Source organism: Oncorhynchus mykiss, chromosome 16 (genome assembly GCF_057628025.1).
Source record: "Oncorhynchus mykiss isolate SJ-2025 chromosome 16, ASM5762802v1, whole genome shotgun sequence".
NCBI lineage: Eukaryota > Metazoa > Chordata > Actinopteri > Salmoniformes > Salmonidae > Oncorhynchus > Oncorhynchus mykiss.
This window is the reverse complement of record NC_143037.1, coordinates 28,031,392-28,054,671: the sequence shown is the minus strand read 5'-3', so window position 1 is coordinate 28,054,671 and position 23,280 is coordinate 28,031,392. Positions and strand designations below refer to the sequence as shown.

At 41.1% G+C, this 23,280-nt stretch overlaps 1 protein-coding gene across 8 annotated transcripts in view; it reads left to right on the top strand.

The window, feature by feature from the left end:
* The first annotated feature begins 11,817 nt into the window (after positions 1–11,817).
* taok2b (TAO kinase 2b) overlaps positions 11,818–23,280 on the top strand; it is a 59,511-nt gene continuing 48,048 nt past the window's right edge. For 2 of the 8 annotated variants that reach the window (XM_090202507.1, XM_036946695.2), the window contains exons 1-2: positions 11,836–11,908; positions 23,104–23,244. In XM_090202507.1, coding sequence (XP_090058633.1) covers positions 23,113–23,244 — 132 coding nt within the window. In that variant the 5' untranslated portion in view covers positions 11,836–11,908; positions 23,104–23,112. Of the gene's footprint in view, positions 12,252–19,477; positions 19,629–23,103; positions 23,245–23,280 lie in introns of all 8 variants that reach the window. The other 6 variants (XM_021565531.3, XM_021565534.3, XM_021565532.3 and 3 more) reach the window with 6 other exon arrangements.

Here is a 23,280-nt window from a genome sequence, read left to right as displayed (position 1 = left end):
TTGAGTTAAGATCACCACTTTATTTTAAGAAAGTAAAATGTCAGAATAATAGTAGAGAGAATGATTTATTTCAGCTTTTATTTCTTTCATCACATTCCCAGTGGGTCAGAAGTTTACATACACTCAATTAGTATTTGGTAACAATGCCTTTAAATTGTTTAACTTGGGTCAAATGTTTTGGGTAGCCTTCTACAAGCTTCCCACAATAAGTTGGGTGAATTGTTACCCATTCCTCCTGACAGAGCTGGTGTAACTGAGTCAGGATTCTAGGCCTCCTTTCTTGCGCACGCTTTTTCAGTTCTGCCAACAAATTTTCTGTAGGATTGAGGTCAGGGCTTTGTGATGGTCACTCCAATACCTTGACTTTGTTGTCCTTAAGCCATTTTGCCAGGTCCTTTGCTGTTGTTCTGGGATTGATTTGCACTTTTCGCATCAAAGTATGTTCATCTCTAGGAGACAGAGCGGTATGGCGGCTGCGTGGTCCCATGGTGTTTATACTTGCATACTATTGTTTGTACAGATGAACGTGGTACCCTCAGGCATTTAGAAATTGCTCCCAAGGATGAACCAGACTTTTGGAGGTCTATACTTTTTTCTCTGATGTCTTGGCAGATTTATTTTGATTTTCCCATGATGTCAAGCAAAGAGGCACTGAGTTTGAAGGTAGGCCTAGGTACACCTCCAATTGACTCAAATGATGTCAATTAGCCTATCAGAAGCTTCTAAAGCAATGACATAATTTTCTGGAATTTTCCAAGCTGTTTAGAGGCATAGTCATCTTAGTGTATGTAAACTTCTGACCCACTGGAATTGTGATACAGTGAATTATAAGTGAAATAATCTGTCTGTAAACAATTGATACAAAAATAACTTGTGTCATGCACAAAGTAGATGTCCTAACCGACTTGCCAAAACTATAGTTTGTTAACAAGAAATTTGTGGAGTGGTTGAAAAACGAGTTTTATCGACTCCAACCTAAGTGTATGTAAACTTCCGACTTCAACTGTAAGCGTAAATATATGTTTCATTTCTAAATCCGAATGAGCGGTTGTTAGGGTGCTAAATATCCATATTTACGATGAGCGTATTATTCAACTGTATGTACGATAGTTGAATTCATTGGTCTCTCCTTCTCCCGCTCTTTCTTTCCCCACCCCTTTCATTGTGTAACAAGCCGTCATATCAGGTTAGTCCGCTAGGGACTTTTCATTGCATTATGTTAGTAAATCAATTCATCCTATATTGTGTGTGTTTGTGTATTTCTGTGTGATTTATTGTTTAGTTAGTTAGTAAATAAATAATTAAGAAAATTTGTGTATCACTGAGTCATCGTGTAGACTAGGGTTCATGCAGATTTATAGAATATTACAACGTTCAGAATGAGACTGATTTGAGCTAATGATAATTAATAATTGACTGTTTTTGAAGTAAGAGCTATTTATATCTTTAGAGTTTACGTCGGGAGATAGTAACTCGTTAAATAACTTTTCCTGTGGTTCCACCAAGATTGCTGATGAGTTAGTTCATGACTAATTTAATCACGTAATAATTAAACATAGTTAATGTATTGTCATATTATGTCTTGTTCCTGTTCCTGTTCCTGTTCTTTCTCTTCACTCCGTCTCCCTCTGCTGGTCGTATTAGGTTACCTTCTCTTCCTCTCCTTCCCCCAGCTGTTCCTCATCTTCTCTAACTACCTCGTTCACCCTTTTCCCACCTGTTCCTTTTTTCCCTCTGATTAGGTCTCTATTTCTCTCTCTGTTCCTGCTTCTGTCTTTGTCAGATTCTCGTTTGAGTTTCTCATGCCAGAACCAAACTATCGTCTTGTTTGCTTCACCCTTGTCCTGTCCTGTCGGAATCTGCCTGTTCATCTGATGCTACGTGTGATCAGGTACCTCTGTCCTCTACGACCCGCGCCTACCCACAGAGACCAGCAGTCTGTCGCCGCTAACCCAGCTATTCTCCTCTGCTGCTAAGAAGGGGACTCTAACCCAGCTATTCTCCTCTGCTGCTAAGAAGGGGGACTCTTCTGTAAATATCAGAAGGACTTTATGATTCATTTGTCGCCCTCTCTGCGGGTTGTCTATTTTGCCATTATATACATCCGAAGAGGATCTATGTCTTCCCTGTGTTTTGACATTAAAGGACTCTGTTTTTGTTAAACCGCTTTTGGGTCCTCACTCACGTGCATAACAGTTAATTGGATAAAATAACAGTCATCACATTAATGGTGTCACAACATACTTGTATAAATATGTACAGTGCATTCGGAAAGTATTCAGACCCCTTGACATTTTAAAGATTTTGTTACGTTACAGCCTTATTCTAAAATGGATTAAATAAAATGTTTATCCTCATCAATCTACACACAATACCCCATTGGGAAAAAGCAAAAACCGATTTTTTGACATTTTTGCAAATGTATCAAATTTAAAAAAAACTAAAATCTCACATTTACATAAGTATTCAGACCCTTTACTCAGTACTTTGTTGAAGCACCTTTGGCAGTGATTACAGCCTTGAGTCTTCTTGGGTATGACTCTACAAGCTTGGCACACCAGTACTTATTCTCTGCAGTTCCTCTCAACCTCTGTCAGGTTGGATGATTTTCAGATCTCTCCAGAGATGTTCGATCGGGTTCACTCAAGGACATTCAGAGACTTGTCCCGAAGGCACTCCTGCATTGTCTAGGATGTGTGCTAGGGTCATTGTCCTGTTGGAAGGTGAACCTTTGACCCAGTCTGAGGTCCTGAGCACTCTGGAGCAGGTTTTCATCAAGGATCACTCTGTACTTTGCTCCATTCATCTTTCCCTCGATCCTGACTAGTCTCCCAGTCCCTCCCGCTGAAAAACATCCCCACAGCATGATGCTGCCAACACCATGCTTCACTGTAGGTTGAAGAGGGGAAAATTTAGAATAAGGAGAGAATTTTAGAATAAGGCTGTAACATAACAAAATGTGGAAAAAGGGAAGGCATCTGATTTTTTTCCGAATGCACTGTATGTATATTTGTGTATGTACGGTATATGTGTATATACAGTACCATTCAAAAGTTTGGACACACCTACTAGTTCCAGTGTTTTTCTTTATTTTTAATATTTTCTACATTGTAGAATAATAATAATAACACATATGGAATCATGAAGTAACCAAAAAAGTGTTAAACAAATCAAAATATATTTTAAATTTGGGTTTCTTCAATGTAGTACCCTTTGCCTTGATGTCAGCTTTGCACAGTCTTGGCATTCTCTCAACCAGCTTAATGAGGTAGTCACCTGGAATGCATTTCAATTAACAGATGTGCCTTGTTAAAATGTTAATTTGTGGAATTTCTTACCTTCTTAATGCGTTTAAGCCAATCAGTTGTGTTTTGACAAGATAAGGGTGGTATACAGAAGACAGCCCTATCTGGTAAAAGACCAAGTCCATATTATGGCAAGAACAGTCCATCATTACTTTAAGACATGAAGGTCAGTCAATACGGAAAACTTCAAGAACTTTGAAAAATGTTCAAGTGCAAAAAACATCAAGCATTATGATGAAACTGGTTCTCATGAGGACCGCCACAGGGAAGGAAGAACCAGAGTTACCTCTGCTACAGAGGATAAGTTCATTAGAGTTACCAGCCTCAGAAATTACAGTCCAAATATATGCTTCACACATGTCAGCATCAGCTGTTCAGAGGAGACTGTGTGAATCAGGCCTTTATGGTTGAATTGCTTCAAAGAAACCACTACTAAAGGGCACCAATAACAAGAAGAGACTTGCTTAGGTAAAGACACGCAAGCAATGGACATTAGAACGGTAGAAATCTGTCCTTTGACCTGATGAGTCCAAATTAGACATTTTTGGTTCCCACCATCGTGTATTTGTGAGACACAGAGTAGGTGAATGGATGATCTCCGCATGTGTGGTTCCCACCGTGAAGCATGGAGGAAGAGGTTTGATCTTGTAGGGGTGTTTTGCTGGTGACACTGTCTGTGATTTATTAAGAATTCAAGGCACACTTAACCAGCATGGCTACCACAGCATTCTGCAGCGATATGCCGTCCCATCTCGTTTTGCGCTTAGTTGGACTATCATTTGTTTTTCGGCAGGACAATGACCAAACACACCTCCAGGCTGTGTAAGGGCTATTTGACCAGAAGGAGAGTGATGGAGTGCTGCATCAGATGACCTGGCCTCCACAATCACCTGACCTCAACCCAATTGAGATGGTTTGGGATGAGTTGGACCGCAGAGTGAAGGAAAAGCAGCCAACAAGTGCTCAGCATATATGGGAATTCCTTCAAGACTGTTGGAAAAGCATTCCAGTATAAACAAAAAATATGTTAGGGATGGGAAATGGTGCAGACAATTACAATGATAGAATCTGCAATATATCTGCACTATTAAAGCTGATGTATCCCCTTAAAATTAAATAAATAAATGAAAAATATATACAGGGCCTTCGGAAATAATTTTTCTACAATTTGTTACGTGACAGCCTTATTCTAAAATTGATTAAATAAAAAAGAATGCTCAGCAATCTACACACAATACCCGTTAATGACAAAGTGAAAACATGTTTTGTAAATGTATTGCATGTTTTGTAAATGTATTACACATTTAAAACAGAAATACCTTATTTACATATGTTTTCAGACCCGAAAAATGGAGCTCAGGTGCATTCTGTTTCCATTGATCATCTTTGAGGTGTTTCTACAACTGGATTGGAGTCCAACTGTGGTAAATTCAATTGATTGGACATGATTTGGAAAGGCACACGCTTGTATAAGGGCACAAGTTGAGACCCAGATGCAGACACAGGAGGCAGATGGTTAGAGTCCAAGACGTTAATTAACAATCCAAAAGGGGTAGGCAGGATAATGGTTGTGGACAGGAAAAAGGTCAAACCAGTCCAGAGTTCCAGGGGTACAGAATAGAAGGCAGGCTCGAGGTAAGGACAGGCAGATTGGTCAGGCAGGCGGGAATGGAGTCCAGAAAAACAGGCAAAGGTCAGAACCGGGAGGACTAGTAAAAGAGAATAGAAATGCAGGAGCACAGGAAAAACACGCTGGTTGACATACAAGACGAACTGGCACAGAGAGACAGGAAACACAGGGAAAATAAGCGACACCTGTGGGGGTGGAGACAATCACAAGGACAGGTGAAACAGATCAGGGCGTGACAATAAGGTCCCACAGTTGACAATGCATGTCAGAGCAAAAACCAAGCCATGAGGTTGAAGGAATTGTCCGTAGAGCTCAGAGACAGGATTGTGTCTAGGCACAGGCCTTGGGAAGTGTACCAAAACATTTCTGCAGCATTGAAGGTCCCCAAGAATACACTGGCCTCCATCATTCTTAAATGGAAGAAGTTTGGAATCACCAATACTCTTCCTCGAGCTGGCCGCCCAACCAAACTAAGCAATCGGGGAGAAGGGCCCAGGTCAGGGAGGTGATCAAGAACCCAATGGTCACTCTGACAGAGCTCCAGATTTCCTATTTTTATTTATTTATTTGATTTAACCTTTATTTAACTAGGAAAGTCAGTTAAGAACACATTTTTATTTACAATGCCGGCCTACCAAAAGGCAAAAAGACCTCCTGCGGGACGGGGGCCTGGGATTAAAAAATAAATAAAAATACAATATAAATATATGACAAAACACACATCACGACAAGAGAGACAACACAACACTACGTAAAGACAGACCTAAGACGACAACATAGCACGGCGGAAACACATAACAACACAGCATGTTAGCAGCACAACATAACAACAACATGGCAGAAACACAACATGGTAGCAGCACAAAACATGGTACAAACATTATTGGGCACAGACAACAGCACAAAGGCCAAGAAGGTAAAGACAACAATACATCACAGAAAGCGTGTCCATGATTGAGTCTTTCAATGAAGAGATTGAGATAAAACTGTCCAGTTTGAGTATTTGTTGCAGCTCGTTCCAGTCACTAGCTGCAGTGAACTGAAAAGTGGAACGACCCAGGGATCTGTGTGCTTTCGGGACCTTTAACAGAAAGTGACTTGCAGAATGGATGTTGTATGTGGAGGATGAGGGCTGCAGTAGATATCTCAGATGGGGGAAGTTTAATAAATAAGCATCAACCAGTGGGTCTTGCGATGGGTATACAGAGATGACCAGTTTACAGAGGAGTGCAGTGATGTGTCCTGTAAGGAGCATTGGTGGCAAATCTGATGGCCGAATGGTAAAGAACATCGTGCCGCTCGAGAGCACCTTTACCTGCTGATCTACAAATGATGTCTCCGTAATCTAGCATTGGTAAATGGTCATCTGAATTAGGGTTAGTTTGGCAGCTGGGGTGAAATTACGATAGAGGAAACAAAGTCTAGTTTTAACTTTAGCCTCTGTGGAGATGGGAGAACCTTGCAGAAGGACAACCATCTCTGCAGCACTCCACCAATCAGGCCTTCAAGGTAGAGTGGCCAAACGGAAGCCACTCCTCAGTAATACATTTTGGAGTTTGCCAAAAGGCACATAAAGACTTTCAGACCATGAGAAACTAGATTCTCTGGTCAGATGAAACCAACATTGAACTCTTTGGCCTGAATGCCAAGCGTCACATCTGGAGGAAACCTGGCACAATCCCTACGGTGAAGCACGTTGGTGGCAGCATCATGCTGTGGTTATGTTTTTCAGAAGCAGGGACTGGGAGACCTGTCAGGATCGAGGCAAAGATGAACGGAGAAAAGTACAGAGAGAGATCCTTGATGAAAACCTACTCCAGAGCGCCTAGGACCTCAGACTGGGGAGAAGGTTCACCTTCCAGCAGGACAAAGACACTAAACACACAGCCAAGACAACGCAGGAGTGGCTTTGGGACAAGTATCTGATTGTCATTGAGTAGCCCAGACAGAGCCTGGACTTAAACCCGATGGAACATCTCTGGAGTGACTTGAAAATAGCTGTGCAGCGACGCTCCCCATCCAACCTGACAGAGCTTGAGAGGATTTGCAGAGGAATTGGAGAAACTCCCCAAATACAGGTGTGCCAAGCTTGTAGCGTCATACCCAAGAAAACTCTACGCAGTAATCTCTGCCAAAGGTGCTTAAACAAAGTACTGAGTAAAGGGTCTGAACACTTATTTTATGTACTGTACCCATTGGTTCTTGAAGAATATAATTTATAAATGCCCCATGAGCTTAGATTAACTGTCGTACCCCATCTGAACCCAAAATATAAGCTTGTTGTACTCCAATGTTTGAAAACAAAGTAATTGTAAACTAACAATGTATAGTTTCAAGTTTCATTCGTAATATGTACAAGATACACATGGTATACACCGTCCAATGAAATGCATACTTGCAGGTTCCTTCTTGACAATGCAACAACAATAAGAAATAATTTAAGATAAGAATACAAACACAAATAAATGGCTCAGAATAGAAGAAACATTTTAGCCTAAGTATATTTACATGTGTTTTGGGGAAGGGGGGATTGGGGGCACGTATTTAAATTGTGCAGTATTTAAAATATATTATAAGAGTCTGGTGGCTGCAATAGGTATGCGTATTTGGCGTGAATGTATATGTGTGTGTTTTTTTATCTTTTTATTTCACCTTTATTTAACCAGGTTAGCAAGTTGAGAACTGCGACCTGGCCAAGATCAAGCAAAGCAGTGCGACAGAAACAACAACACAGAGTTACACATGGAATAAACAAGCATGCAGTCAATAACACAATAGAAAAAAATAAAGTCTATATACAGTGTGTGCAAATGACAGGAGGAGGTAAGGCAATAAATAGGCCATAGTAGTAAAGCAATTACAATTTAGCAGATTAACACTGGAGTGATAGATGAGCAGATGATGATGAGCAGATGATGGTGTGCAAGTAGTGATACTGGTGTGCAAAAGAGCAGAAAAGTAAATTACAGTAGGTAGATTGGGTGGACTATTTACAGATGGACTATGTACAGCTGCAGCGATCAGTTAGCTGCTCAGATAGCTGATGTTAGTGAGGGAAATGTAAGTCTCCAGCTTCAGTGATTTTTGCAAATCATTCCAGTCACTGGCAACAGAGAACTGTAAGGAAAGGCGGCCAAAAGAGGTGATGGCTTTGGGGATGACCAGTGAGATATACCTGCTGGAGCGCATGCTACGGGTGGGTGTTGTTATCGTGACCAGTGAGCTGAGATAAGGCCAGTGGGTCTGGCGACAAATATGTAACGAAGGCCAGCCGACTATAGCATACAGGTCGCAGTGGTGGGTGGTATAAGGCGCTTTGGTAACAAAACGGATGGCACTGTGATAGACTACATCCAATTTGCTGAGTAGAGTTTTGGAAACTATTTTGTAGATGACATCGCCGAAGTCGAGGATCGGTAGTATAGTCAGTTTTACGAGGGTAAGTTTGGCGGCTTGAGTGAAGGAGGCTTTGTTACAAAATGGAAAGCCGATTCTAAATTTGATTTTGGATTGGAGATGTTTGATATGAGTCTGGAAGGAGAGTTTACAGTCTAGCCAGAAACCTAGGTATTTGTAGTTGTCCACGTATTCTAGGTCAGAACCATCCAGAGTAGTGATGCTAGTCGGGCGGGTGCGGGCAGCGAATGGTTGAAAAGCATGCATTTGGTTTTACTAGTATTTAAGAACAGTTGGAGGCCACGGAAAGAGTGTTGAATGGCATTGAAGCTCGTTTGGAGGTTAGTTAACACAGTGCTCAAAGAAGGGCCAGATGTATACAGAATGGTGTCGTCTGCGTAGAGGTGGATCAGGGAATCACCCACAAGCAATAGCGGCATTGTTGATATATACAGAGAAAAGAGTTGGCCTGAGAATTGAACCCTGTGGTACCCCCATAGAGACTGCCAGAGGTCCGGACAACAGGCCCTCCGATTTGACACAATGAACTCTGTCTGAGAAGTAGTTGGTGAATCAGGCGAGGCAGTCATTTGAGAAACCAAGGCTATTGAGTCTGCCGATAAGAATACGGTGATTGACAGAGTCAAAAGCCTTGGCCAGGTCGATGAATACGGCTGCACAGTACTATCTTTTATCGATGGCAGTTATGATATCGTTTAGTACCTTGAGCGTGGCTGAGGTGCACCCATGACCAGCTCGGAAACCGTGTGTGTGTGTGCATGTGTGTGCATGTTTGTTTGTGTGTGTGTGTGTGTGTGTGTATCGCTTCAAAACAGGATAAAACCATCCTTTTGATCTAATGGATGTTCAGTCCTTGCATCTATAGCCCTGCCTATGATTTTGAGAGTGGTTAAATTTCTTCAGCACCATCCCTAAGCTGTTTACCAAAAAAAGTGTGGGGGGTGCCTGCTTTGTTGTTGTTTGAATCCCCTACTGCCCCTTTCAGCTGGGAATTATGCAATGACAAGAGTAAAAATGCATTACACCACCCTTTACTGATTTGTAATGATGAGGTAATAAATATTAGGTAATAATTCATTCATAACATCAAATATAATTGTCCCTAACAATAAAATCGGGGAGGGAACTGTGGATCGGTCTCTGTCCGTCTGTTCGTCCACTCGTCACTGAATGTACAAAACATGTTATACAACGCGCGGGTCTAATCCTGAATGCTGATGGGTTAAATCCGCATTCCAGCCGGTGTCTATTCCACAAGTTACCACCGGCTAAATTGATGACGATAAAATCCCTATTTACTCTGTTCCATCTGACTGTGCAATCCACAGTCTCATCAGCCCAACCAGGAGTGCAACTCAATATCAGGAAGGTGTTCTTAATGTTTTGTACACTAAATGTATGAGATCCGGCATTTACAAAATTACACTGATTGGCCCAAGGCGTGAGCTATAATAATTAACTGAAATTTGTGACTCACGCCAGAGAGGAAGAGGCGCATCGGAAGGGATAACTGGGCCCAAAATCTGTCTTCTACAGCAATTTGGTTAACAAAAAATGTATTTTCTTATTTGCTACATGTGGCTTATATGACCAAATAGAAGTTTTGTTAGGTTGTTATGAGTGTACTGATAAGTAGTACACATGACATCCTGGAAACACTTTGTGCCTGTTGTTCACACACGTATCTGCCCTCTCATTGGCTAGAGTGGTCCCACCTGATCTTGCCTTCTCCCGAGTGCCTTCTGGTTTGTGTACCAGTCTTTGGCACATGACATGGAGTACAGGGAGTGGATTAGCTAAAGAGACTGGTACTCAAGCTAACTGTCTTCCATTTTTTAAGAAATGTATTTTTATTGTTAGAGCGGCCACCACATTACTGTTGTCTTGTTACCCTTTGTTGAAGTAAACCTTTGCAGGACTATAATAGGACAGTTTGCCTTGGTTTTTAGCACTTATGTGAGTGTGTTGTTGTAGTTGGACGTCAGATTTATTTCATATTCTTTATAATTTACACATTTCGGTTGAATGCATTCAGTTGTGCAACTGACTAGGTATCCCCCTTTCCCTTTCCCTAATTTGGCCTAAGTAGCAATAATCTGTCAAGTGTTTTTAGTTGATTACAAAAATGCAACTTCTGTTATTCCTCAGATAAATAGTCTGAATAAAATGGGCTAGATCATGAATTAGATTATTACAATGGACAATTGTTTTATTTTCAAGCAGGGCCAGACTTAGCCTTATATTTATTTTGTATCACATTTTCCTTTTCAGAAGGGTTTCAGAAATTATAGTGGATGCGTTACCAAGCCAGCCCAGTACAGCTCAATGGCTCGGCTTGGCTTAGTTTGGCTCTAACGTGTGAATCTGGCAAGATATTGTTTTTGTTGACCTCATTGCAAAAAATGATTGAGTTTACCATGCATATTAGACACATAATAAAAGGTGATTTGTCACAGTCAGTTTAGTCCTCTAACATCCTGCAGATATACCTGTATAGGCTCAGGGATGGTTTCCCCTACCGAAATCTAGGATCAGTGTCTCTTCTCCCAATCCTAACATTATCAATTAGTGGGGAAAATGTTAAACTGACCCAAGATCAGCGACTAGGGACAGCTTCCCCCTAAAATAAATGGATTCGCATGACCTCTAGTAGGCCAATGTTCTGGTACTCCAATGTAGTCCCTGCTCATGGCCACTGGATAGAGATAGACAAGCACATCCTCTAGTCTCTACCAAAGCCTATACATTATAGACCATCTCTGTGTCAATTGATGTGTGCTTGTTTACATGCAATAACTCTCACCATTCCCAATGATTTTGGCAGTATTTTAATAGAATACAGACATCTGGATACATGCTCAACAATTATCTATTAGATAAATTACATGTAAAATGTATACAGGTACCACCAACTGTCTTCTTGTGACCTCTTTATGTAGAATACCCCTGAGCTACAGTGGCATGCATCATTGCACATCATCATCTGCACATCTATCACTCCAGTGTTAATGCTAAATTGTAATTATTTAACCTCTATGGCCTATTTCTTGTCGTACCTCCCTAATCGTACTACATTTGCACACACTGTACATATACTTTTTCTATTGTGCCATTGACTGTACATTTCTTTATCCCATGTGTAACTCTGCATTATTGTTTTTGTCGCACTGCTTTGATTTATATTGGCCAGGTCGCAGTTGTAAATGAGAACTTGTTCTCAACTGGCCTACCTGGTTAAATAAAGGTAAAATAAAATTTAAAAAATAATGTCCAAATCAGGTAATTATGCCGCGTTCATGTCCTATTCGGAACTAGGAAACTCGGACATTTCCGAATTGCTAATAGGTTGTGGATAAACATATGCTGGCTTCACCACTTAGCTTGTCGGATATTTCCGAGTTTCCTAGTTCTGACTAGCATATGAACGTGGCATTAGCCCAGATCGTAGAAGAAGTCCTTTAATAAATTATTATCTTTCTTTTCCGGTTTCCGGTCGGCTCCCGCCCCACTCCGCCATCATGAAGTTGTGAACCAAAAAACGAATGAGACAGAAAGGGTAAAAAAAGGAAAACAATTCATGAATAACATTTATGTAATGATAAAATATGGTCGAGAGTGGAGCAAATACCGGGGTCAGCTTTAAATTGATTAACTGTTTCCCAGTCGTAATCTTCTGATTGCTGGTGAGAAGACCAGGTCGTTAGCATTTTGATTGACTGCCATAGCTAATGCTAGCTAAATCGTTCGCGAAGAATGGAATATCAATGAAAACAATGTGGCTCGCTCGTGTTGAATAGAGCAGAAGAGGTAACGTTAACGTTAGAAGAGCGACCAATATTTCCCATCCCGGGCCAGCTAGCTAGCTCTCCAGCTAGCTACGGTGGACCCCAAAAGCCACGGTAAGACATGTCATATAAGGCTAAGGTTAGCTCGCTTGTAACGTCTCAAATACTGTCGTTCATTGGCACTGTAGCAAACATTAGCTAGCAATGCCAGCAACAGCCGTTTCGGCGATGCAAGTACCCTGCTATTCTGCGGTATACTTTTATATGAAAGATTCTGACTTTGCTCGTCAATACAATTTACACGGAACGTGCATTGATACAAATGGCACTCTGATTCAGCTGACGATAGCGAACAAATTACACCCCTTGTTTTTGCAATTCGGTGTCGTATTTCTTTGTGGAGGCGAAATGTAGTTAAAATGTTGCTCTCCTCCACTGAGTGTTAAGGGACCGTATTAAAACGGCAACGCCTTAAAGTGCGACTGAAGGCAATAAACAACTTATCTGATAGAAAATTGCCTATGTGGCATTGATATGGGTCAAACATTTGTAATGGTGTCAAAATTGACTACAAAGTGTAAATAAGAGAATTCTGTTCATAAAGTCTGTCTCGTCCAAAACTGAGTTTTGTAAGTGAGTTCATGACTTGAGGGTTGGGTTTTGATTCTGACAGTACTCCATTGCCTGCTAACATGGGATACCTGCGGATATTGTGCTTATGGGTGCCTAACTTTGTCTGAAAGCTTGGAGGGGGGGATTAGAGGTGCATTTAAAAAATAATGTTCCTGCAATTCTACACTCCTAACAGGGGGATCCATATTTATAAACAAAACACAACAATTTAACAATGTATTTAAAAAAAAGTGTTTTAATGACTAACCTACTCCCTTGAAAATCCCACCCCCAATAATTAATTGACAGGTCTGAAACATACCAATCCTGTGATTTAGACATCCCTTCCCTGAAAATCCCACCCATAGTGATTGATTGCCAGGTTTGAAACCCTACCAGCTTTGTGACTCACAAATATCTTGCTTCTCCCCTGACAATTGCTATTTCATTCTTAAAACCACACATTTTGACCAAAGATGGCATAACAGTGTGTTTGTCTTTGTCTTATCCCGTGTAAATAGACATATATATATATATATACATATGTATATTTTAATCTCACTTTTTATCTAGGAACTAAATATACTTTCCTGCAACCCGCCTCACCCAATGTCGTACAGATCTGATATTTATATTCCTTATAACTGGAACTTCCATCAGGAGCTAGCCAGCTAACTAGCTATTAGTCTTTGTTTGCCATGGCTAGCGGTCTTCACCTTTTTAGCAAGGACACCAGCCAGCTTTAGCTCAGACAATACCTGCCAGTCTGCCGAGCACGGTATCAACCCAGAGAATATCGGACAGCTTCTCTCTACCACATCACCGGATTCCTGCTGCTCTGGTTCATTACACCGGCTCATCGCAGCTAGCTAGCTGCAACCGAGTGGCTACTGTTAGCTAACGACCCTGTCCCGAAGCAAGCACCAGTTAGCCTTGAGCTAGCCTCGAGCTAGGCCCGAATACCAGCTATTTCTAGGGCTACAATACCTCTTTTGCCAATTGGCCTGGACCCTTTATTGTCGACATGGTGCCCCGCCGATCCATCACAAGCGGTCTGTCGACGTAATCGTCTGATGTGGTCTCAACAGGATTTTCTGTTGTGACGTCGTCGAAGACCCATCTGCAAGCCCTGGCCCGCTAGCTTTCTACTACGCCTAGCGTCGTAGTGACTACCGAATGGCTCACTGACCCACCAATTGCTTCTCATTGGACCCTATGATCACTCGGCTACACAGCTGATGCCCCCTGGACTGTTTCAATAACACGGTACCTCATTTTGTTTACCTGTCAGCCCCAGCCTCGAACTCCGGTCCTTTATGTACCTAACTGACCCGCTCTGCCCATTCATCGCCATATACCCGTTGTCTTAGCTTTCCTGATCAACACCTCTGATTTGTTTTATGCCTCTGTAATGTCAATATGCCTTGTCTACTGCTGTCTCAGCTAGTTCTTATTGTTTTATTTCACTGTAGAGCCCTCTGTCCCGCTCAAAATGCCTTACATAGCTCTTTTGTCCCACACACATGCGGAGACCTCACCTGTCTTAACTGGTGCCTCCAGAGATGCAACCTCACTGTCACTCAAAGCCTAAGTTTACCTCCGCGGTATTCACATCCTACCATACCCTTGTCTGTACATTATGCCATAAATCTATTCTACCACGCCCAGAAATCTGCTCCTTTTATTCTCTGTTCCCAACGCACTTGACGGCCAGTTCTTATAGCCGTTAGCCGTACCCTTATCCTACACCTCCTCTCAACTGTTCAGAGGAGTCTGCGTGAATCAGGCCTTCATGGTCGAATTGCTGTTAAGAAACCACTAACGGACACCAATATGAAGGGACTTGCTTGGGCCAAGGAACACGATCAATGGACATTAGACCGGAGGAAATTTTGTTCTGAGTCCAAATTTCAGATTTTTGGTTCCAACCGCTGTGTCTTTGTGAGACGCAGATTAGGTGAACGGATGATCTCTGCACGTGTTCCCACCGTGAAGCAAAAATTTCATTCAATTTCAAAAATTCATTTGTCAAAAGTCACAAAAGTAGTGTCTGTGGTTTAGACCGCCACGGTCCCTGATCCCATAACAGATGTGTTCATGCAAACACATTGGGTTGAAAATATTGAAGTTACGGATGTTTTTTTATGTTAAGTCAATTCAAATGTATTAAATGGACCAAATAAAAAGCAAAGCAATTGGCGTAGATTGTATGTTCCGTTTAGGAGGTATTGACGAGCATAGTTTTATATTAAAGATTCAGACTTAACTACACTGCACTCCCAGCTAGCTAGCTCGCTGTTGAATAAGCTTGCTGTCCTCAGGCTACTGTTGAGTGATCTGTTTGGCAGCTGTTATCAAGCCAGAGCCATCTATTTTAGCTAGCATATATTTACATGTGATTGGGTCGGATGGCTAGTAGCAAGGGCTTGCGATCGGGATTGTATTGCATTTCTCTGTCGCTAGCTAGCTAAAATTAGTTGGCCAGAGAGCCTAATTTACCTGCCAAGTACAATGCAATCTCTCAGCTGTAAATACCAACAATATGTATTAGCTAGCGAACACTAGCTAGCTGTGGCAGGTTAGCTTACTAGCTAGTGTTGGTTACAAGCATAGAGATTATGATGCACACCACCAATGCAGAAGTGAAATCGCTTATTAGCGGGTAACGTTAGACCCATTTCACCCACTCTTTCAATGGGGCCAGCTTTCTCCATTGTGTATGATAGCCAAATTTGAACTGTAGCTACCTATGGTCTTTAAATGTAATTAGGCTAGCTACAGTGCCTTCAAAGTATTCACACCCCTCGACTTTTTCCACATTTTGTTGTTACTGCTTGAACTTAAAATGGATACAATTTAGATGTCACTAGCCTACACACTAGCTCATGTCAGTGGATTTTATTTTTACAAATTAATTAAAGATAAAAAGCTGAAATGTCTTGAGTCAACTATTCAACACCTTTTTATAGAAAGCCTAAATAAGGTCAGGAGTACAAATTGACCTAGTTGCATGGACTCTGTGTGCAGGACTAGTATTGATCATATTTTTTGAATGACTACCTCATCTTTGTACCTGACACACAGAATTATCTGTAAGGTCCCTCAGTTGAGCAGTGAATTTTAAACACAGATTCAACCACAAAGACCAGGAAGGTTTTCCAATGCCTCGCAAAGAAGAGCACCTACAACATAAAAAAAAAATGAATATCCCTTTGAGCATGTTGACGTTAATTACACTTTTGATGGAGTATCAATACACCCAGTCACTACAACGATACAGGTGTCTTTCCTAACTTAGTTAACAGGGGAAGGAAACCGCTCAGGGATTTCACCATGAGGCCAATGGTGATGTCAAAACAATTAGTTTAATGGCTGTGAAAGAACTGATTGTGGATCAACAATGTTTTAGCTACTCCACAATACTAACCTTTAACGAGAGAGTGATAAGGAAGTCAAAACAGAATACAAATATTCCAAAACATGCATCCTGTTTGCAACAAGGCACTAAAGTAAAACTTAAAAAAATGTGGCAAAGCAATTTAACTTTTTGTGCTGAATACAATGTGTTATGTTTGGGGCAAATCCAACAATACATCACTGAGTACCACTCTATATATTTACAAGCATGGTGGTGGATGCATCATGTTATGGGTATGCTTGTTATTGGCAAGAACTAGTGTTTAAGATGAAAAGAAGTGGATTTGAGCCAAACACAGGCAAATAAAGACAACTGAGACAAGTTCTCCTTTCAGCAGGACAATAACCTAAAAGACGAGGCCAAACATTGAAGTTGCTTACCGAGACGACATTGAATGTTCTCGAGTGGTCTAGTTACAGTTTTTACTTTAAATTGGCTTGACAATCTATGGAGAGTCTGTCTAGCAATGCTCAACAACCAACTTGACAGATCTTTAAGAATTTAGAAAATAATAAATGGGTAAATAATGCACAAGCGGGGTGTGGAAAGCTCTTAGAGACTTGCCCAGAAAGACTCGCTGCCAAAGGTGACTCTAACATGTATTGACTCAGGGGTGTGAGTACTTATGTAAATTCGATATTTCTGTATTTGATTTTAAAGGAATGTGTAAAAATTAATTAAAGCATGTTTTCACTCATTATGGGGTATTGTCTGTAGATGTGGCTGCAGGTAGCCTAGTGGTTAGAGCATTGGGCCAGTAACCGAAAGGTTGCTAGATCGAATTCCCAAGCTGACAAGGTAAAAATCTGTCGTTCTGCACCTGAACAAGGCAGTTAGCCCACTGTTCCTAGGCCATCATTGTAAATACTATTGTGTTAACTGACTTGCCTAGTTAAATTAAAAACATTTAAAGTAAATTTTTATTTACAGAACAATGGTGGAATGAGTCAATGGGTATGAATACTTTCTGAAAGCACTGAATCTTGTTAGCTAGCCAGCTAGACTTCTCCTTTTTATAGGGAACCTAGAGACTTCCGTATTGTTGGACTGCCTTCAATTCATGGCCACAGGATTTTTTTGTTTGTTGCTGAAGCACTGTAAGACAAGAGCACTGACAAAAAGAAATGTCCTCCCACTGTCAACTGTGTTTATTTTCTGCGAACTTAACACGTGTAAATATTTGTTTGAACATAAGATTCAACAACTGAGTCATAAACTGAACAAGTTCCACAGACGTGACTAACAGAAATGGAATAATGTGTACCTAAACAAAGGGGGGGTCAAAAGTGAGTGTCAATGCTGCTGGGGACCACACCAGATACTAAGTAGTACAGTGCGTCACCTCATGGACTGCACCAGATTTGCCAGTTCTTGCTGTGAGATTCCACCAAGGCACCTGCAACTTCCCGGACATTTCTGGGGGGAATGGCCCTAGCCCTCACCCTCCAATCCAACAGGTCCCAGACGTGCTCAATGGGATTGAGGAGATTGAGATCCAGTTTCTTCGCTGGCAATGGCAGAACACTGACATTCCTGTCTTGCAGGAAATAGTGCCCAGAACGAGCAGTATGGATGGTGGCACTGTCATGCTTGAGGGTCATGTCAGGATGAGCCTGCAGGAAGGGTACCACATGAGGGTGGAGGATGTCTTCCCTGTAACGCACAGCGTTGCGATTTTCTGCGATGACGACAAGTTCTGTCCGATGATGCTGTGACCCACCGCCCCAGACCATGATGGACCCTCCACCTCCAAATCAATCCCGCTCCAGAGTACATGCCTCGGTGTAACGCTCATTCCTTCGACGATAAACGCAAATCTGACCATCACCCCTGGTGAGACAAAACCGTGACTCGTCAGTGAGGAGCATTTTTTTTTTTGCCAGTTCTGTCTGGTCCAGCGACAGTTGGTTTGTGCCCATAGGTGACGGTGAAGTCTGGTGAGGACCTGCCTTACAACAGACCTACACGTTTTTACAAGTTATCTTTCAAAGACAGGGTTTTGATAAAGGGAGGTTTATGAGACAGATAAATAGTAATTGAAAAACAAGGACTAAAAGAGATCTGCAACTGCTGTGTTCGATTTATGGTGTAAGAATTGTGAAAATGCTTAAGTTCAATGCATGCAGACCTTCTAGCCATCTAGTTACAGTGCCATCAGAAGGTTCACACCCTTTGACTGGGATTAAAATGGATTTAATTGTCTTTTTAACAATGAAACACAGAAAATAATATAATGTCAAAGTGGAGAAAATGTCTAATATTTGTAAAAAAAAAAAAAATGTTTTTAAAAGATAAAAAAAAAAAAAAAAGATCTAGATTAGATCAGTATTCAACCCCCTGAGTCAATACATGTTAGAATCACCTTTGGCAGTAATTACAGCTGTGAGTTTTTCCGGATAAGTCTCTGCTTTCCACACCTGGATTGTGCAACATTTTCCATTTGTATGATTTTCAAAATACTTCAAGCTCTGTCATATTGGTTGTATGTCATTGTTAGTGTTAGGTTCTAATTTTAAAGTAAAGACCGTAAAGACAACACTAGATAGCAATTTTCAGGCCATGCCATTGATTTTCAAGTCAAAACTGTAATTTTGCCACTCGGGAACAGTTACTGTCCTCTTGGTAAGCAACTCCAGTGTATATTTGGGCTTGTGTTGTAAGGAATTCATCTCCCAGTGTCTGGTGGAAAGCAGACTGAACTCAGTTTTCCTCTAGGATTTTGCCTGTGCTTAGCGCCATACCATTTTAAATTTTTTTTATCCTGAACTCCCCATTTCTTAACGATTACAAGCATACCCACAACATGATGCAGCCACCACAATGCTTGAAAATGTGGACAGTGGTACTCAGTAATGTATTGGATTTGCCCAGAACATTACACTTTGTATTTCGGACTTAAAGTTAATTGCTTTGCCAGTTTATTTTGTAGTATTATGCGACTTGTTAATAAGCAAATGTTTACTCCTGAATTTATTTAGCCTAGCCATAACCAACGTTTTGAATATTTAATGACTGAAGACATTTTAGCTTTTATTTTTAATACAATTTAAAAACAAATCTGAATTCCACTTTGACATTGTGGGGTATTGTGTATAGTCCAGTGACACAATCTCAATTTAATATGTTTATTCCGGCTCTAACACAACAAAATTTGGATAAAGTCAATGGGTGTTAATAGTTCCTTAAGGCACTGTGTGGTCTTGTGTCTAAAATGTTTCTTGTTTATAATCTCCAACATCAAATTGTGTCCTCATGACATGCAGGTGTTTCTAATATCAAATTCCTCTCTTGTATTCATGTTTGCCCACAGATTTGTCTTTGGTGGGGTGCAGGCATGCACCCAAATTAGCAACTGGGATGCCATTGCCAACACCAACATGAACATTTTCGATTGAAAACAATTGAAGGATTTTGGCGTTGGGCAACAGAGCTAGGAAGGGGCAACCCCATCCTTCATAATGGTAGGGGAAACACTGTATTAACCAAAATGCATTTCACCGAAACACATGCTCCTGAAATGATTTAGATGTGTGTAGTATTATTATTCATTGTAGCACGCAAGTTAATATTTTGTATTTCCTTCATCCTATACCTGTTGTGGTTGAATGCAAGAAATGGACTGTAGCTCATCTGGGTTCAATTTCACATTGGTCTATTATCCTATTTGTTTTCTGATTTTAAATACTCTTGAGCATTTTATTTGATTGGGCCTGTCTGCCTGGAGTGACAAATGGGTTGGTTAGTTTTTTTCACTTTTGGGACTGTTGTGGAAATTCTTACACAGGGAAACTCGAAGTCAATCTTAAATGAATCATTGTTTGCCAGCGCGCTGGAGAGGTTCCAACAAACTTAATGCACCATAGTGAACGTCTGTCAGAAGCACTAACGGGGCAGTCCCATTTGTTTTCTCTTATATACTGCAGACAAGTCATATTTGCATGATTTAGCTTATTCATTAATCGTTAACATTTGCTTCATTCTTGTGACCAACCAATACTGGGTCATGCGTGTGACAGACCAATACCTCACGAGGCTTCTTTAAGCTGACACCTTGAAACTGAGATCTCAAAACAAGGGTCTGGGTGTACTGCCAAATTGAAAATACTGATAGTGAGGGTTTGTTCAGTCAGGCACTTGCATGAACACAGAAAACGGTTATTAGAAAAACACAAACATAGAACACAAATGCACCATTCTAACATTTTCCATCACAGGACTATTCCATAGACGGTTTGGTTGTTTAGCAACAACCGACACGTGGGGCATAACAGCCAAAGTTAGATGGTTGACGATGTAAACTATATTTAGTCCGAATGTTTATTGAAAACAAATAGGTTGTTGAATTGTTGGTTATCTTGCAAATTTTAACCATATTAGCATCGACATGAAAGCAGTCAAAACATCTCAGAACAAGACTAGCTGAAACAAAACCCCTATGATTCCCCACATCGCAGCTTCTTGTCATTGTTGCAATCTGACTGTTCAGACTCATAACAAAGCACAGCTTCTTGTCATTGTTGCAATCTGACTGTTCAGACTCATAACAAAGCACAGCTTCTTGTCATTGTTGCAATCTGAATGTTCAGACTCATAACAAAGCACAGCTTCTTGTCATTGTTGCAATCTGACTGTTCAGACTCATAACAAAGCACAGTTTCTTGCCACATTGATGCGAGTGGATAATTTGTGATGTTGTCAAGCCAACCCATCTATTGGTTCCACAGGGATTGACAAAGGTCTGAAAGGCACTCGCCCAACGAGCAAGTCTGGTCTTTTTTTGGTTGCCTGAAGATTAAGATTGGGGCGGCAGGAAGCCTATTGGTTAAGAGCATTGGGCCAGTAACCAAAAGGTCACTGGTTCGAATCCCTGAAACTAGGTGAAAAATGCCCTTGAGCTGGGCACATAACCCTAATTGATCCTGTAAGTCACTTTGGATAGGAGTGTCTGCTAAATGACTCAGAGGGAAAAAAAATATATATATATATATATATATATATATATATATATATATATATATATATATATATATATATATATATATATTACTGATTCTCCAGAACTTTTGTATAATTTCAGCCAGTAGATAAGTGGTGCTAAAACTGGTCTCCTTTATTTGTGTACTACGTCATCCAATTGGTATATCTTATGAATTTGTTGTGCCTAAGATTAGGGTTGTGAACGTTTAAACTTTTTAAACTAAATTGAATCCTTAACTTTAAGAAAAAATTCTACCCAAAAACTATTTTTTTTGCTCCACAACATTACATTAACACTGTAACTACCAATTTGGAATTCACGAAATTAGGGAGGAAAAAGGGGTAAAAAATAAATTGCCAAACAAAAATCAGCGCAACATGCAACAATTTCTACGATTTTACTGTTAGAGTTTATATAAGGAAAACGGTCAATTTACATAAATGAATTAGGCCCAAATGTATGGATTTTACGTAACTGGGAATACAGATATGAATCTGTCACAGATACTTAAAAAAAGAAAGGTAGGGGCGTGGGATCAGAAAACCACTCAGTATCTGGTGCAACACATCTCCTTTGCATAGAGTTGATCAGGCTGTTGATTGCTGCCGGTGGAATGTTGTCCCACTCTTCAATGGCTGTGCGAAGTTGCTGGATGTTGGCAAGAACTGGAGCACACTGTCGAGCATGAGTATCCCAAACATGCTCAATGGGTGACATGTCTGGTGAGTATGCAGGCCATGGAAGAATTGGGATGTTTTCTGCTTCCAGGAATTGTGTACAGATCCTTGCGACATCCGAAGGAGATGCTGAAACATGAGGTGCTGGCGGTGGATGAATGGCACTTAAACGGGCCTCAGGATCTCATCACGGTATCTCTGTGCATTGGTATTGTCATTGATAAAATGCAATTATGTTCATTGTCCGTAATTTATGCCTGCCCGTACCATAACCCCACCGCCACCATGGGGTACTCTTGTTCACAAAGTTGACATCAGCAAACTGCTCACCCACACGAAGCCATACATCATTATGCGGTTTTGAGGTGGTTTGGACATACTGCCGAATTCTCTGAAGTGAAGTTGGAGGTGGCTTTTATGTAGGAAAAATTAACATTCAATTCTGTCAACAGCTCTGGTGGACATTCCTGCAGGCACCATGCCAATTGCACACTCCCTCAACTTGAGACATCTGTGGCATTGTGCTGTGACACAACTTCACATTTTAGTGGCCTTTTTATTATTCCCAGCACAAGGTGCACCTGTGTAATGATCATGCTGTTTAATCAGCTGCTTTATATGCCACACCTGTCGGGTGGATGGATTATTTTGGCAAAGGACACGTGTACGACAACTTGTTCCAGACAATATCCGTCAACTTCGCACAGCCATTGCAGATGAGTGGGACAACATTCCACAGATCACAATGAACAGCCTGATCAACTATATTTGCTAAATAAACTAAAGTAGCAAAGTACATAACAATAACAAGGTTATATACAAGGGATACAGAGTCAATGGGTGTGGTTACAGGTTAGTCGAGGTAATTTGTACATGTAGGTACGGGTGAAGTGACTATGCATTGATAATAAACAACGAGTAGCAGCAGTGTAAAAACTTATTGCTGGTGGTAGAAGCTGTTAAGGAGCCATTTGGACCTAGACTTGGCGCTCCGCTACTGCTTGCCATGCGGTAGCAGAGAGACTGTGCCAATGCAGATACCGAAGTCACAGAAAGCAAGGTACAAAACAGAGAACTTGGCAAACAAGTCATTTGTGGTAGGCGTGGAGGCCGCCATCTTTATGCACATCCGATATTCAAAGGCTTTGAGGAACATTTTAATTTCTCTTTTGGAATTGAAATGGAATTCATCGCAATCCTGACATGTGGCTACATTTCAATGCAGACAAACTTAAGCTCAAAACCTCATACTGGTGTGTGTGTGTGTGTGTGTGTGTTCAGGCGCTGGCGATGCCGTCCAGTGTGCGGGCCGGGAGCCTGAAGGACCCAGAGGTAGCTGAGCTCTTCTACAGAGATGACCCTGAGAAGCTGTTCACCGACTTGCGGGAGATCGGCCACGGCAGCTTCGGAGCGGTCTACTTTGTAAGAAAGGGGACATCTGTGGACTTGGCTTAAGTG